This window comes from Lithobates pipiens, unplaced genomic scaffold, assembly GCF_037356315.1.
Source record: "Lithobates pipiens isolate NorthernLeopardFrog02 unplaced genomic scaffold, aLitPip1_a1.2 Scaffold_13, whole genome shotgun sequence".
NCBI classification, from domain to species: domain Eukaryota; kingdom Metazoa; phylum Chordata; class Amphibia; order Anura; family Ranidae; genus Lithobates; species Lithobates pipiens.
In genome coordinates this window covers 62,701,005-62,719,741 of record NW_027507718.1, presented here as the reverse complement: position 1 = coordinate 62,719,741, position 18,737 = coordinate 62,701,005, and the positions used below count along the sequence as shown (strand labels likewise).

General features: G+C 42.0%; 1 protein-coding gene across 1 annotated transcript in view; it reads left to right on the top strand.

Annotated features, from left to right (window-relative positions):
- The window catches only part of IFT74 (intraflagellar transport 74), a 176,534-nt gene that overhangs the window by 122,525 nt on the left and 35,272 nt on the right, over window positions 1-18,737 (top strand). The window contains exons 13-14 of the mRNA XM_077475147.1: window positions 6,120-6,199; window positions 18,474-18,527. Coding sequence (XP_077331273.1) covers window positions 6,120-6,199; window positions 18,474-18,527 — 134 coding nt within the window. The remainder of the gene's footprint in view (window positions 1-6,119; window positions 6,200-18,473; window positions 18,528-18,737) is intronic.

Here is an 18,737-nt window from a genome sequence, read left to right as displayed (position 1 = left end):
CCCTATTTCTTTAATGGTTTTCCAGTTATTCATGTTTTTAGATCCCCTGCTTTCCAGTTTCTTCAGGTCATCTTCTACCATCTTTTTAAAGGCTCCAAGACATTGACTCCCAGCTGTTTTGGGGTTGAAGATGGATTTATTCCTAAGATCCCTTTCGCACTGAGGCATTTTTCAGGCACTACAGTGCTAAAAATAGCACCTGCATAGAGCCTAAAAAAAGCCTCAGCTGCAAACCCAGTGTGAAAGCCCGAGTGCTTTCACACTGGGTCGCTGCACTGCCAGGGCGTCACAAAAAGTCCTGCCAGCAGCTTCTTTGCAGCAGTGGAGGAGCGGTGAATACACCTCTTCTCCACCGCTCCTTCCCATTGAAATCAATGGGGCAACACTGCTATACCTTCGGCAAAGTGCCTCTGCAGCAGCGTTTTGTGGGCGGGTTTAACACCTTTTCGGTCGATAGCGGGGGTTAAAACCACCCTGCTAGCAGCCGAATAGTGCCACTAAAACTACGCTAAATCGGCGCTAAAAATCCTGTATGGGACGCACATATTTCATCTTCCTGGAGGTCTTCCTCGCTGCCCTCCCATGTGAAAATCCCTTTCTTCCCTAAATTCTCTCCTCTGTTAGAAGTTGCAATAGGGGGTGTGCTGACCCCCCCCCCCCCTCCCCAGGGGAGAGAACCTATTATTTATAGGGATGTTATATCTTGGAATGGTGTCCCAAGATAGGTAGTTTCATGTTGGTTGTTTCTCCTCATATCAGGTCTTCCCAGCTGGTGATTTGATGGTCTAGGTATTCCCCTACGTCCCAACCCCAGAGTGGGGTTGAAACTTAACTGGGGTGTATAAGCCCCCTTTTGTAGGTCCAGTTCCCCCATTCCTTCACTTCAGCTCTCCTCCATCGATGGGTCATTCACCTGTTCTGTTGGTTCTTCAATGTCCACTTGCCATTTGTAGACTGTATTGTTTTTATAGTCCAACACATCTTTCAATTGTTTTCTGCTTTTTGCCTGTATTTCAATGTCATGCTTAATAATCTCCTGCATTTCTTTCTCTTTAGCTTTATATTATTTTTGATTAGCAAAGGGCAGCAGTGAATTATTTATCTCTGTGATGTTAATCTCTATTCCTCTTAGTTTGAATTGCCTCCTCTTGACAATATTCACAATAAAGAATTGCCTTTCCAGACATTTCAAGGTAGTACATCACAGGTACACCACAGGATTGATATATGGAATAGATCAAATCAAGGACCACTGGAGAGGGGGCAATAAGAAAATCTTGGTTTCACAGAATGAGGCTAAGTGGATATATAGATTAGGGGATTTGGTGCCTGGGGGCCTTAACCTCGACATAGACCTCAATTGTTTTATATCGAACTTCTAAATATGAATCCTACTACAGTCCCTAAACGGAACTTGTTATTATTTTTTTTCTTCATCAGAAATAAATAGATATGACAGAGCCTATTTTATATAACTATGAATCATACTCTACACATGATAACTGGATGTACTGAGGAGATTGGACTGGTTGTCGGGTACTTATATATAAAACATGCACAATATTACTAGGGGTGTTGTGTGTGTGTGTGTGTGTGTGTGTGTGTGTATATATGTATGTATGTATGTGTGTATATATATATATATATAATTTATAATAATAGAACCAACAATGAGATTGATACAAACATATGTGTTTTTCCTCTGAATGAATTGTAAATTTCCCTCTATGTAGGTCATTAGAACACCGCTGGCCTTGCCTGACAATGTCTGTGGGGTAATAATAAATGCAGGATATGTACCTCTCAGCTGTCTGGTAAGGCTAATGCATATAGAATTATAACAACAGGACCAGTTTTTGAGTTTTACTTGTTAATATCTGTATTGTAATGGAGAGCGCAATTGCAGGGTGTAATTAACTAAATCTGACCGCTGGGGGCGTAAGGCTTGAGCATACACAGATCCCTATGAAGAGTGGACTATCTGATTGATATGCATTGTGAGAGTCATACGAGCATGTAGTTTAAACACCTACCGGACTGATTGTGGTGTGGCAGTGCCCTCGTTTAAGGTCAAGTATTGTTTCCATTCTGTGACAATGTCATCATCCTCCGGGAACCAACCAGAGTCAACCAGAAGGGGTTCAATATCCAGGTAGTAGGTGGTTTTTCATGGGGTAAGGAGATTATAGCCCAATAGGGGCAATGATTGGATAGTGATCTAGGGGAGAGTCCCACTCTCTAATCAGTCTCGGCTGGAAGGACTTAGAAATAAGGATTAAGTCTATACGAGACATGGAGTGGTGAGTGGGCAAAAAGCATGAATAAGCCCTTGTCGTGGGGTTTCTAATCCTCCAAGTATCCACCAGACTGAAATCCATAAGCATGGCAAATCAAGTCTGGCGGGTAGGCGGCAGAGAGGACGCGGCCCCACACAGTCTATCTAGACCAGAATCGAGGACATTATTAAAGTCTCCCGCCCAGATTGCTGGAGTTGAAGGGTGGAAGGCCATGAAGTCAAACCCTGCGGTCAATATGGTAGAATTAAATGGTGGGGGTATATAGAAGGCTAATAACAGTAACACATCTCCATGTATCTTTACTTTCAAGAGCACGTATCTACCCTCTGGGTCGATCACTGAGTCCTGGAGCTCGAAATGCGTGTATTTTGAAATAAGTACTGATACACCCCTAGATTGAGTAGTATATACTGAGTGGTAAGCCCAGCCCACCAATGGGCATTTACATGCCCTCACCATTGAGCCCTCAGCATGAGTCTCCACCAAGATTGTCACGTTTGCCCGCTCTTTTTTAAGCAGTGAAAATATAGCAGACCTCTTAAGTGAGAAATACAGTATCTATTTGGGACTTTATTTGAGGTAGAGACCATTTAGGTCATATAGCTCCATCCCTGTCTATTGAGACTGTCATAAGGGGAAGGGGGCAAGGGAGAGGTTGGGACTTTGTATGAAGCATGTAGTCTCCAGGGGCAACCAACTATCAATAATATAATTTTTAAAGAGAACATACATTGAGACCATGTTCCATAAAATCACATAAATAAGTGGTAGTGGTACTGTAACCAAAAAAGCATGCTTGCTCCGGATGAGTGGTCCCATCAAACCACAAAACGCGTTGAGCTAATTGAAGCTGTGTTTGCACTTATATTATTATAGTTATTCTAAGCTGTGTCTGGATTTATATACTATATATATAATTTTTTTTATATTTAATCTTGATGTAAGATGGAGATACCATACCTAGAACCCTGTTCTTAGAAATATATGGCAGATTAGCGAGTTAATAGAATTTTCCATTATTGTAAATGCTGTTTGACATGTAAATGATTGATGTGTACGTATACATGGATGAAGTTAGTGGCTATGCTACCACTATTAAAAATAGTTTTTTATTGTACCAATCATGTTTACTGTATTCCAATAATTAGAATTACATCTGATTGATAGCAGGTCCTCCCTGTGATGATGTACCATATATATATATATGCCTTGGCATTTTTAGACTCTTTCCAGAGGTTACAGTACCACTACCACTTATTTATGTGATTTTATGGAACATGGTCTCAATGTATGTTCTCTTTAAAAATTCTATTATTGATAGTTGGTTGCCCCTGGAGACTACATGCTTCATACAAAGTCCCAACCTCTCCCTTGTCCCCTTCCCCTTATGACAGTCTCAGACCTCTGAAGTGGATCCCTCATTCCTCGGACGTTCCACGTTAGAAATTTCAAGGAGGCCATATTGGTTGGTGGTAGATAAGGCGTGAAGCTCCAGGACACATCCGCCCCAGAGCTTGCGTGTATCTATTAAGAGCATGTACATACATTCTATCTGGATTGTCATTGCAATATACATGTAGTCCCATATCGCAACATCTGCACTCGTCTTCAAACATAAATAAGCTTACATTCACCCCTCCCTGCCCTGCACGAACCCAAACTTGTGCGGGCCTGTACCCTTAACTGCCAACATGACATGAACAGTCTCCAACCTGCGAAAAAAAGGTTAGCAGTTAACATTATTAGCATATGCGATACTAGTATAAAGGTAGTTTGCATAGTGTTGTGTAAACAGGATCTGTACAACTTAGTGCTAGATCCTGTTATTCCATTCAGGTTGAAAAAGTATAAAAAAAATAATAAAATGGGGAGAAACTTAACGATTAAAGGACTTTTGCTCACGTTACTTAGTGAGCTCTCTAGGTAAGCGTCTTTCTTTGCCGGCATAGGCGTTTGCTGACAGTTATTGCTAGAGTGATAAAAGAGTAAGGCAAAGTGAGTAAAGAAGAACATGCGTCTCAACATTGGGGGTGCTAGGCACAACCTGTGCTAGGATGCATATATCCAGAGGTGGTAGCACAGTTCTAGTGCCTGTTGCATTTGTTGTTGATCAGCTTTGCATATAGGGAATATGCCTCCATATTCAATCCATACATATGAAAGCATAGCAGCAAAGAGCATTGAGCTTCAGGTATGTCCACCTGAAATGTTATCAGTAGGGTGATAAGGGCAGTATAACCATAGATGTCCCATCACTTTAAAAGGGCTAACTGTGACTGCAAGTGCGGCTGGCATAAACAGTAGAGAACTGAGGATAGTGGTGTGGGGGTACTTATCTGTGTGCCTCCCGCTGTTCAATCCATGACAGGGCAGTCTCAGGATCCTCAAAAAAAAAAGTGTGCTCTGTCTTCTCCTTCCACGCGCAGTTGAGCAGGGAATAGCATAGCGTATTTCACGTTTTTTATGCAAAGGCACCTTTTAACTTCAGTGAAGGATTTCCGTCTGCGTAGAACCTCCACTGCAAAATCAGGGAATATGGCAATCATTTTGTTTCCATGGGAAGTATTCCCCTTTTCTCTGCTGAGGCGCAAAATGGCATCTCTGTCCCTGAAGTTGAGAAACTTTGCGATAAGGGTGCGAGGGGGGGTTCCAGGAGAGGGCGGGGGGTTTGCCGGACATGCGGTGTGCTCGTTCGATAACAAACGTGGGGGAGAAGGCCTCTCTTCCATATGTGTCACACAACAGCTTTTCAAGAAATGTAGGGAGTCTCTTCCCTCCTCCCCCTCAGGCATACCAATGAACCGAAGATTACATTTGCGCAGTCTGTTCTCTATGTCATCCTACTTCTGCAGGATCTGGTTCACCTGTAGCTGCATGGCGTCTGTGGAATTCTGGAGGAGGGGAGTAAATCCTCCACGCTGCCGAGGCAAACATCTGCCTCTGTGACTCTCTCCCTCAGCTTCTGAAAGTCTAGCCGCACTAGGGATATATCAACCTTCACCTCCTCTATCTTAGTAGTAAGATTTGTTTGGCAAGCAGTGATGGCCACTTGAAAGGCTGTGATGGCTTCTAGTACCTTGGCAGTGTCTGGTCTCAGGGATGTGTCCTCCGGCGGGTCACCGCCATCTTGGTCTGAGGGGTCCTGTTACAGTTGCCGGTATTTTACCCAGTTTAGCCACTGCATCTGCGCTTTTTTTTGTGGGAGACATGTTCCAGATAGTTTCCCCTATTGCTGCTGTGATCGGTGGGCTTTCAGCGCTGTGTGGGGTGTCAGGATCTGCGATATAGGATGTGTTGCCAGCAGTGCTCAGGTCCCCAGCGTCCTATCTCATGCCGCTCCGTGTCACGCCCCAGCTTAACAATTTTAACCTGAAAATAGATTACAACTAGGACCATTAAACCTTGGTGTCTACTTTTATTCGTTTTTGCATACAGCACAGTTATTATTCATTTTTTGAAGTGGGGCAGTAGGATTTTATCGGTACTGTCCTAGGACAAAAACAACAAGAATTAAAAAATTCATGGCTACTACAGCCCCCATGTATCGGGGTCACTTCTACCTGGGAAGTTACTCCACAGAAGATATTTGTATATAGGCGTTTAACTTGACATGTTTTGAGGTCGCCCTCTTCTTCAGGAAGAAAGCAGAGGGAATAAAACACTGGAAAATTAAATACAAAGAGTATGAGCAATATATATATAGCCTATTCATATCATTGGTAACCAAAGAGGTTTTTTTCAGTATATGCCATAAGGTCTATACACTTTACATTTATTACATAATTTGTTTTTGGTTATGAATGTTGCTTTTTTTACACTCAGGTTAACAGATATAAAGGAAAGGGCTAAGCAGCTCAGTGAAGAAATGGGAAGGCTGGATATGGACTTGGAAGAGCACCAGGGTACCATTTTATTCTAATATTTATTCAGAACGTGTATACACTAGACTGTGGTAAAATAAGTTCTGTTACTTTGTGTATTGGCGTTGCCATGCTAATAAGGAAAGTACTTGACCAACTGACCTCATTAACACACACCCTGCACCTGGCCTTCCCCTTCCAGGCCATTGCTCCTGCCCACTTCTGCAGGTACATGCAGTTATTATCAGTAAGCATTTTTTCCTTGAATACGCAGCCAGTGTCTTTCTCTACTGATCAGTCATTTTGTATCATACCTTCTTCTTTCATAGGCCCTTCATTTGGCAGAGTGTGCAGGAGCTGAGCGATCACATAACCGCCTATGTGGGGCAGAGCTGTAGTATTGAAGAAATATGCCCCTGGAAGTCTGTAAAGCTCACCATACACTATACAATCTGAAGCTTCCCTCCAACCACTTTGCATATATATATATATATATATATATATATATATATATATATATATATATACACACACACACACACACACACACACACACACACACACACACACACACACACACACACACACTGTGAGTCTGTACTTGCCAAATATGCTGCAGAAATCCCCCTCCACTAAGTCTGGCTGCAGCCATTTTAACTGTGGCAGTTGAAGCCGCTGCCTGTTCACTTCCTGGATTTACATAGACAGCCCTGCAGCTTTCACTGGCCCTCTTATGACTCATCTTATGACTCATCCCACCTCCCTTCCTGGCAAACTGTTACAAGAGAGAGAGAGAGCTGTACATGATGTCATAAGCCTAGACTAAATACCAGACAAAGAACAGGAAGTGGGCTGTATAAGATATTTTAATAATAAACACAGGTCACCCAGGACCAGACCGCGCTATAGTGGTACTAACAGCACACGACAAAAACCAACAAACCACTAAAAACGGTGTCGCCACCCCTATACCTCACAGTCCTATAAAGGGTCGTGAGTTGTAACAGATATCAAAAAATACTTATGTATTAAAAAGGGCCCAGGCGCTACCTTCAGTGGCTAAAAAGAGAGATATATGTGCATATATGTGTACATACATAAATATATAGGTACACATACAGCACCACCGACTAGAAAATCCCAATAATTGTTGATGGTAAGACCCTCCAACATCCGCTAGTTGAATGCAGGAGAGTGGAGTAGACAGGCAAATTGGCTAACAAACCATGTAATTTTACCCAGATGGCAAAAAAAATATATATTCGATGCTAGTTAAACTAAAGATAATGCAGACTATATATATCAGACCAATCCCATGAGTGCATGCATAAGCCACTAGGCCCAACTCATGTAGCCAAACGCCCACTGAGCAGGCTAGTCACATCAGAAATATATATAGACCTGAATAAGAATTAATAAAATGAAAATAAAAATAAAGATAAAAATAAATTGTGACTGTGCAAACACATAAATACTAAAAATATATATGAAGTGCTACAATACGCAAAATGCTGAAAACCACAAATGTGCAAAGATGCAAAAGTGTACAAAAGTGCAAATGTTATACAATAATTAATCACATAGAAAACTGATATAATTTATAATTAAATTTATGTATGTACACATATATGCACATATATCTCTCTTTTTAGCCACTGGAGGTAGCGCCTGGGCCCTTTTTAATACATAAGTATTTTTTGAATGTATAAGATATTTACTAGCAGAAAAAAAATGTTTTACTATCCAAAGGTAAAACAACAAGGACAGAAGATTTAATAGATGGAAAGTGGAAAAAATACTGAAGGTTCACTTTAAGGAGATTTATCAGAAATTATACAATCAGATTGTATAGTGTATGTCTGTAGACCGAAAACGAACTAGTCGTGCTCTCAGGGCTATTTATTATTAATGGCACCCCAAATGCAGAAGCAAACACTCATTGTGCCATGTTAAAAAACAAACGACAAACGTGGCAGAACGTGCAAACTCCAACACGCCAAAATATCCTATGAACTACTTTACCGCATGTAGGTCAGCCCATTGAGCACTTACTGACAGTAGTGCCTTTTCACACAGTTTGGGATCCTCAGCTTTCCCAGGATGTTTTGGTAATGTTTAGAAATTTTTAGGACTTAAATTTTAGGATTGTTATACTGTTACACAGTTTTTTTGTTTTGTTTTTTAACACATTTAAAAAACATACATAAAATATAATTGAAAGTCGATACTACCAAAGAAAAGCCTTGTTTGACCCCCCCCCCCCCCCCCCCAAAAAAAACAAGAAAAAACACACAATGGAGGTTATTTACTAAAGGAAAATCCACTTTGCACTGAAAGAGCACTTGGAAGTAAAGTCGCTGTAGATCCGAGGGGGACATGCAAGGAAAAAAAAAAAAAACGCATTTTAGCTTGCACATGATTGGATGATAAAATCAGCAGAGCTTCCACTCATTTCAGATCTACCCCTTAGATTTAGAGCGACTGCACTTCCAAGTGCACTTCCAGTGAAAAGTGGATTTGCCTTTCATAAATAACCCCCAATGTGTTTTACTTCAGTATTATAGTAATACCAAGTTATTGCCCATTATAATATAATAATAACAACCTATTTCCCATAGAACGGGGGAAATGGTTGTGGAGCGTAAATAGTGGATCAAACCCTGGCAGCCTTTAAAATGTGGCCATTTGGATTTGTGTAGAAATTAGCAGAGCTCTGTCATGAGAGAATAAAGACAGATATTATTATGTCTCCACTTGAGATTTTTAGTTTCCTTTCAGTCACGCTGGTGATTTGGCTTTACCTCTTTTTCAGTCACAGGCCTGTAAGTGTAATTCTGACACTTGTCTCTGACCAGGGACAAATACAAAAGTTAAAGCAGAACTAAACCCTTCTATCCTCTACAGCCAAGGAATCTGCCATCTTATCCTCTATTAGTCTATTTGATCTGACTAATGTGGCCGTGCTGTGTGTGAAAGGGGTCTAAATGTAACTATTTTGGTAAAGCGTTAAACCAATGGGTTTACTTCCACTTTAAGGAATTCTGACATACATTCACAGCATGTTCACAGTATGTTCCGTTTCTGATTCAATATGTATTGAAGGCATTTTCAGAAAACACCATTAGTGGCAGCCCCCCACTTGTCTGATGGCAGGGGTACCTTGAGAAGCACCTCTTGCATACACACCATGCAATAATTATAGCAGACATAATTATCTCAGCAGACAGTAATTCTATTCTAATGTCACTCATTGTTGCTTTTATTGCTTTTAACCCACTTTTTCCTTACATTTTCCTTTCATTTGTAATTGTTTTTTTATATCCCTGTCTTTTCTTTGGATTACTATTTAGAAGGTGAGAATCTCTTGCGTTTGTAGAACTATATGATGTTGAGATACCGCCAACTAGAAAACATAGATATGACTTCCGTTTAGAAAGACTTATTTGGCTGTTTACGTATTTTTATCGTTCTTTGTACAGAAAACAAAAAGCAGCGCACGATGAAAATCGCATGAAAATATATTAGTCTTAAGATAAGTAACATGATGAATTTATTACACCAGAGCCAAATATAAAAAGTGGACTTTGATAAAGCGCTGAAGAGTGAAACATATAGTCAAGGCTTCCCCTGAGCCTACGATGTTCCACTGCGGATTACTGACGAGTTCCCGTTGTTTCCAGCTTCCCTTTGATTCCGTGGTAACGCTGATGTCACCCAGTGCGTCCGGCTCCTAGTCTGCCTGCTTGGCTCTTTTGGCTTCCTTCCCCCTTGCGGTTGTCTCTGTCTAGCCTTCGCTCAGCTCAGCTACACCGCTTCCTTATAGGAGCGTCATCCCACTTCCCACGGTAGGACTTGCTGTGCCCATCTGAGGATCCTCCTTACCATTCCTGCATGTGTGTTTGTAGGCTGAGCGCTTTCATCTGGCAGCTACAAGATTTGAGACACCATTCTCCCCGTCATACTGGGATTTTCATACCATCTATTTAGAGTTGTGACAGCCCTCTCCACGGTCCAGCCTGAAGCCGATTGGTTGATGTTAACCCCCTCTCATCCTGACTCAGCAGTAGTATAATTTATTATTTATACCAGTTTCTTATTTAGCTATATGCTTTTATAACTGTTCTTCAACCATCTACAAGTATTTATACTACTATTGACTGTTGCTGCAACTTTTTATATTTGACTCTTAGTGCAAGAAATTCATCATGTTACTCATCTAAAGACTAATACGTTTTCATGCGATTTCCATCGTGCGCTGCTTTTTGTTTTCTGTATCCTGATATCCATTTTTCCAGTGGTTGGTAGCTGCACTGGAACTTAGTTTACTTTATATTTTTCAGGTTGTACATGCCAATGCACATGACTAATAGTTTGTAGCGCTAATAGGAACTGTATATATGTTTGCTATCGTTCTTTGTCCCTTTTTTTATTTTACAGTTTTGGCTTTCTTTTTGCTTAAATATATTTTCAAGCATTAGCTTTCTTAAAATTTCTACTTTCACCAAAGCAGTAAAGCTAGCCATACATGGTTCAGTTTTTTTGGTCAGTCAGGCGGTTTAAGCAAAAAAAAAAGAAAAGCAATTTCCCCCATCCACACACCTCCCCTCTGCACTATTGTATCTTCACAGTGGGGAGATTCACTTCAGAATACACAGATCAATGCTGTAGCCATTGGCTGCATGCCCTAATCATGCAGCTTTTATCTGACAGGGAGGTTAAATGGGAGGGGGTGGGGGGATCAATAAATCGACTTCTGTTCAACTGCAACAGCCACACATGTATCGAAACTGGCTAAATCTCATACCATCTATGGCCACCTTAAGATAAATTCTTTTAAAGCTGGCTATACACTGATCAAAATTTGAGACAATGTGTGGGTTATGCTGTTCAACAGAAGGTGAATTGATTATTTGACTTCGGAAAAATTATCCCTTGATCGCCAGCTGTAGCCAATCAGCGGGTGCTACTGTCAGATTACAATGTCCCAGCAGGTGGGTTCCTCCATCCACCTCATATTTGTGAATGGATGTTTTTTTTTTTTTTCTAGCTAACCCTATATGGCCAAAACCAAAAAATGCTGCACATACACTTTAAAGCAACCCTATCAGGATTTAAAAAGTATCCTTGCAGTAGAAGAGCTCACCTCTCCCCTGGCCCATTTCACCTACTTTCCCTCCATTTTGGTGCTTCAGGCTCCAATTTGACTTTCATCTACATTAATCAATTTTACAATTGCGGTGCAAGGGTAGAGTCCTTACCACTATATCACCATGTTGCTTTAATAGCACAGAGCTGCTGAGGCTAATTTACTAAAGCAGGGGTCTCCAAACTATAGTCCTTCATTTGTTCAGGAACTCCAATTTCCATCATGCCTAATCATATCTCTGAATGTCATAGTTTTACAGTGCCTGATGGGGCATGTAGTTCCGCAACAGCTGGAGGGCCGTAGTCTGGCAATCCCTTTACTAAAGGACTTGAGAATATTTACAAAATATGTTGTGTGAGTGTTCACGTTAAATATCCAATTATGTGCAGCTGAAACAGGTAAACAGGGATTTTCTTTAACCACTTAAGCCCCGGACCATTTTCCAGCTAAAGGACCAAGTCCCTTTTTGTGATTGGGCATTGCGTCGCTTTAAGTGACAATTGCGCGGTTGTGCGACGTGGCTCCTAAACAAATTTGACGTCCTTTTTTCCCACAAATAGAGCTTTCTTTTGGTGGTATTTGATCACCCCTGCGGTTTTTATTTTTTGCACTATAAACAAAAAAAGAGCAACAATTTTGAAAAAAACACATTATTTTTTACATTTTGCTATAATAAATATCCCCCAAAAATATATAAAAAAACATTTTTGTTCCTCAGTTTAGGCCGATACGTATTCTTCTACATATTTTTGGTAAAAAAAATCACAATAAGCGTTTATTGATTAGTTTGCACAAAGGTTATAGCGTCTACAAAATAGGGGATAGTTTTATGGAATTTTTATTAATAATTTTTTTTTACTAGTAATGGCGGCGATTAGTGATTTTTATTGTGACTACGACATTATGGCGGACACGTCGGACAATTTTGACACATTTTTGGGACCATTGGCATTAATACAGCAATCAGTGCAATTAAAAATGTACTGATTACTGTAAAAATATCACTGGCAGGGAGGGGGTTACCACTAGGGGGCAGTGTAGGGGTTAAGTGTGTGCGTGCCTTTTTTTAACTGTAGGGGGGGCGTGGCTTGGCGTCTGATGTCACTGATCGTCTTTCCCTATAACAAGGAACAGGCGATCAGTGACAGCCTCAGTAGGAAGCATGAGGATAGGTTTGTTTACACTTACCTCTCCTCGTTCTTCAGCTCTGTGACCCGATTGTGGGACACCGGCGTCGATCAGGTCCGCGGGTCCCGCGGCCAAGGTCACGGAGCTTAGGACCGGGTCGCGAGCGCGCCGCCGTTCCACGACTGGGCACTTAAAGGGAAATGTACCTGTACGTGCCTGTGCCCAGCCGTGCCATTCTGCCGGCGTACATCGGCATGAGGCGGTCCTTAAGCGGTTAAAGACGGGTTTATTGGTCACCTCATTGGGGTAGATGGAACAAAGGACACTATACAATCTTATTTCACTGCTAGATCTTGTACCGTACGGTGGTTTACTATTTTACTTATAAATTTACGGTTGTTTGTTGTTAATAATGTTAACCATAACATACTTACTGTAACTAAGAATGTTCACACTCTTTGGATTGCTCTTTATAAAGCTAATCCAAATTTTAAAGTTAAAAAAAATATATAAAAATAAAAACTGGATAATTCCCAAATCCCCAAATATTTTAGTAAATCGACCTCAGCAACTCTGTGCTATAAGGCAGCATGGAACCTTAACGGTAAGGACTGTTCCCTTGAAGCACCCTTTGCTCAGGCCCACCAGCAATACTATCTGAAGGCATTTTATAATTGCCTGTTTTAATTGGTTTCCTCCGGGGTTCTCATTTTTTTGAGCTTCTGCCAACATTCTTAGCCCTTGTACACACGGTCGGAGAATCCGTCGGAATGTGTCCTATCGGACTGTGTCATCGGATAATCCGACTGTGTGTGGTATGCATCGGACTGATTCCGTCGGACCCTATTTTCCAACATGTTGGAAATATTTCCCAACTGGGCCGATCGGACATACTCCGATCATGTGTAGAGAATTTTGATCGGACCAAGTGCCACGCATGCTCAGATCAAATTCCTACATCAAAGCTATTGGCTACTAGCCTGAATGTAGTCCCATCGTAACGAAATTACGTCAGCATGTTCTGAAAGATGGGATTTTTTCACCAACTTTGTCCGACTGTGTGTATGCAACAGTTTCGGACAAGATCCGACGGACAAAATCCGACGGATTTGGTTGTGGAAATCTCCGTCCGTGTGTACAGGGGCTTATAGTGTGTTTTGTAAGAGTGTGGTAGAGATACAAGAATATCAGCTCCTTTAGGAAAAGAGGCCGATATAAATGGTCTGTATACTTTTCATGTTCTGTATGTTTTTTGATGGTGCCATATACAGTAAAACAACAAGAGAAAGCTCTTCGCCAGATGACAGTCATTAGCGTTTTAAAAAAAAAATTTGTATTATTATTCTGTTGGGATTAAGGAAAGAGAGGGGAAATGCAGGAATCTTCCTAATTTTTGCATGTCTAGAAGGGAAGCCGGCAAGACATCCTACAGCTGCAAGGAAATCTTTGCTGCGAGTCCCTCTGGAATGTCTTATTGTTTTATTCAATAAATTAAGGAAAGAGGATGCGGATGCAATTCCATTTGGTCAAAGTGCTTTTTCAGCATTTCATTAGCACATGATTTTTCAAGTGAGATATGACAGAATAAGAAAAAAAGCACGCTGGTGAAATGAAATTGGCTGTTAAATACAGATTTTATTGTAAACTATTGTCTCTGTCGAATGCTAATGTTTTTATCCCTATCATAAATAGCTTGTGTGATGTGAGGTCTGTTGAATAGGTCTATGGAGTGTATTAGATCTCCACCACTTAAATGGCAGGCAGCCTATCATTATAATTCATATTCCAAGTTCTTCAGCTGAGAATGTCAGCATTAGCAATTAGCGCAAGCATTGTGAATATAAAATGTTCATCTTTCTTCCCGTGAATACAATTCTGCTGCTCCCAACCTAGGCAGTCTAGATCACATGGCCTATGGCTACCAATCCATAAAAAATGCAGATAGTCTATTGTTTCTTTATGGAATCATTCAAGGCGATAAAAAGCGATATGCTGTATATTGTTTTTTGAGAAGCTGCTTGGAGCTGGTTTACATATATTCAGGAGGCAATACTACTGCCTCCTGAACACCTATGTTGTATCCCAAGGGGGATTTTTACCTTCTCAATAGAGGATTTTACATTGAACTAAAGCATTTCAACTGCCATAGCTGTGTTTGGAATGCAGTTGCTGTACAATCCTATTTATTTCAATGGGTGAGTTTGATCAGATGCTGCAGTGGTGGTGATTGATCGGGGGGGGGGGGGGGGGGTGAGGGGTTGAGGAGCCATAAAAATGCAGATCAACTACCTCTTTTCACCATACCCTGACTGCCCGTAGATACATATATATGGCTGACAACTCCTAGCGCTCACACGGTCGGAGAATCCGTCGGAATGCGTCTTATCGGACCATGTCATCAGATAATCCGACTGTGTGTGGTATGCATCGGACTGATTCTGTCCGAATCTCCGTCGGACCCAATTTTCCAACATGTTGGAAATATTTCCCGACCAACTGGGCCGGTCGGACCTAATCCGATCATGTGTAGCGAATTTTGATCGGACCAAGTGCCACGCATGCTCAGATCAAATTCCTACATCAAAGCTATTGGCTACTAGCCTGAATGTAGTCCCATCGTAACGAAATTACGTCACCGCGTTCTTGGCAACCGCTAAATCAAACAACTTGGCCCGACCGTGTGTATGCAACAGTTTCAGACACAATCCGTCGGACTAAATCCGACAGACAAAATCCGACGGATTTGGTTGGCAAAATCTCCGACCGTGTGTACGTGGGCTAAGACAGACACACTCTTGTAGACTTGCAGTAAAAAAAGAGGATCAGCAAAACGCAAAGGAAGCAGAGCCTACATATGTTTGAACAAATATGGCTGCCGTCATACTATAGATAGTTACAAATAAAAGGTAGCAACTAAGATTGTAACACCTCATCACACATGGACACAGATGTTAATTTTGAAAAAAAAAATTAAAAGCCTAAAGCTGCTCACTTTGGGTCTTATGCGTTTTTAACCCTAATGGACCAGGCCACGTTATACCTTTTGATCTGGCACAAACATCATTACCTATGACACTTAAGCAGGACCATTTTTAAAGCAGGGCAAAAGGGACAGCTGTCCTGGGCCCCATCATTGTTGTGGGGCCCAAAGCAGCTGCCTCATAATTGCCAACTATCCCAGTTTAAATTCCCTTATCCCTTGAAGGTTTAGTCCCGTGCTGTGTCCCGACATCTCAGTGTAAAGTTCTGTTGCTGCCCAGCTCTGCCCTATTGTCATGTACAGATGATTCACCTGCAGACCCTGTGTTTATATGTAAATTACCTGCATTGATATGTAAATAGTGGCAGCATTAATATGTAAATTGTCGCAGACCAAGACATTAATATGTAAATAGAGGCGGCATTAATATTATGTCCCCCTGAGGTCATATCTACCATAAATTCTGCTGAATGCTGCCCACTGAGGAGGTAAAGGGGCATGCTGTAAAGCAGGGATATGTAATTAGCGGACCTCCAGCTGTTGCAAAACTACAATTCCCAGGAGGCATAGCAAGACTCTGACAGCCACAAGCATGACACTCAGAGGCAGAGGCATGATGGGACTTGTAGTTTTGCAACAGCTGGAGGTCCGCTAATTGCATATCCCTGCTGTAAAGTCCTGCCTACAACTGTGGTCATTAAAGCGGAGGTCCACCCTAAAATGGACCTCCGCTCATCGGAATCCCCCCCCCCTCCGGCGCCACAATCGGCACCTTTCAGGGGGGAGGGGGGTGCAGTTACCTGGATAATCCAGGTAACTGCACCCACTTCCGGGCTAGCTCTCTGCGGAACGGGGCGTACGTTCCGCAGCGCCCGCCCCCTTCAGCAAGTGCCCCGCTGCCTGCTGGGAAACACACAGCTCCCAGAGGCACCGGGGACCGTCCGGATTGCGCCGCTCGGCTCGCGCATGCGCAGTAGGGAACCGGGAAATGAAGCCGAAAGGCTCCATTTCCTGATTCCCATACCCAAGATGGCGGCGGGACCCGGCAGCCGAGCAAGCGATCGGCTTCGGGTGCCGACATCGCGGGCGCGCTGGACAGGTAAGTGTCACTATTTAAAAGTCAGCAGCTGCAGTATTTGTAGCTGCTGGCTTTTAAAAAAAAAAAAAAAAAACGCGGAGTCCCGGTGGACTCCCGCTTTAAGGTCATTAACATCAGCCTGTTCTGCAAAAGGTAAGCAAATTGGAGGTGGAACCCTTCTTCAAAAGAATGTGGTGCCACAGCACCCTGAATTTTGGTGCATGTGAATATGCACATCTCAGCCGATGCATGAGGGTGTCATTAACAAATTAATGGCACTTCTGTGCATCTGCTAAAAGGCAGTAGGTTTCTGTGGTGTCAGGAAAGTGAGTATTCTTGAAGCACACAAATGTTAGCGCAAGCTAAATGTCTCTGTTACATTGGTGGTCAGTGTAAATCTTCTCATTACATTGAGGCTTAATGTACAATCCTTTCATTCACGCTAGTGGCCAGTGTGAATGTCCCCCTTATATTGGTGGTCAGTTTAAATCCCCGTTTACATTGGTGATTACTATGAATGGTCCTATTACATTAGTAGTCTGTGTAAATCCCCATTACATTGGTGGCCAGTGTAGAAACTCCTCTTTATATTGGTAATCGCTAAAAAAAATCAAAACTTGCATCTGTAGTCAGTTTCAAATCTTTGCTTACATTGGTGGTCCTTTGTAGAAGCCCCCTTTAAATTTGTGGTGAGTGTAAATCCCCCTTGCATTGGTGGCCAGTGTATAAATCCCCCTTTGTTGGCAGTTGATGTGAAATCCCCCATTACATTGGTTGTCGGTGTAAATTCTTCATAACATTGGTGATCAGTGTACATTTCCCTTTACATTGATGGTAAGTGCAGAATTGCCCTTACACTGGTGGTCAGTGTAAATCCCTCTTTACATTGTTGGTCAGTGTAAATACCCCCTAACATTTGTGATCGGTGTAGACGTGTCACCTTACATTGGTGATCAGGACAAATCTCCTCGACAATGGTCGTCAGTGTAAATGCCCCCTTACATGGAGGTCATTATATATTTCCCCTTACACTGGTGATTGGTGTAAATGCTCTTTTTACATAAGTGTCAGTGTAGAGATCCCTCTTTTCTATTGGTGAGTGGTGTAATATCCCCTGTTACATGGTGGTCGGTGCAAATTCCCCCTCCATTACATTGGTACTATCCCCCACTGTATACTTGCCAAAGATTTCCAGCTTTGCTCTACATGATTCAGAATTTGTCACAGTGTACTGCCTTCTAACTAATACCATACTCCCACCACTGCCACTGATCCCATCAACCCCCCAGCATTGCCACTGAGACCCACCCCCACCCTCCCCAGCATTGCCACTGATCCCAGGAGTCCTACAATTCTTAGGAGTTTTCTGTCGATTGATGGGTCCCCTCCCACCTCCCCAGGCCATGATGTGCAGGCAGTGAGGAGATGATGTGCTGTAACCTTTAGCAACCAATCAGTGAGCAGTAATGCTGTAACTAACCTCTTGCAACCAATCATTGAGCGGTAAGGATATGCAGTAACCTCTAGAAACCAATCAGTAAGCAGCAATAATGTGCAGTAACCTCTCGCAACCAGCTTTTAATTTCTTATATAATCCAATTTGCTTCTTAATGATAGGTGGTCCTGTCTGTGTTTTATAAAAACAAAATGTAGTTTATACCTGATTTAAGAGCGCTGCTCAGTGCTCACCTGACCGGCCGACTCTCTCCTTCACTCATCCTGACCGACATCAGTGGGGAATCTCGGCCCCACCCACTGCAGCTGTGAGATGGGGAGAGGAGAGAGCCGACCGGTAACATGAGCGCTGAGTGGCGCTCTGAAATCAAGTATAAACAGCATTTTTTTTTTTTTAAAACACAGAGACAGGAGCACCTATAATTAGGAGACAAAGAAGATTATATGAAGATATCAGGGTTGGTTAACAAACACTTCAATTTTTGATTTACATGGATGCCCAATAACAGCTTTACTTTTTATGTTTTAGGAGAGAAGAAGCAAAAGTACAAAGAGCTGAAGAAAAAAGAGGAAAGCTTGGACAGTAAGTGACATTCCAGTTATATCTTCCCAATACTAACCCTTTAATGCAACATCGCAGAAGAACAGTGCTCACAACAATGTCATTACATCAACATTGGCAGGCTGCTTTTCACTTGGCATCTAAACTGTCTCTGCATATAAATTCTATTAATTTTGTTCCTTACAAAGGAGTTAGCGGGCTTTCACACTGCAGCGCCATGCCGTTAGCGCT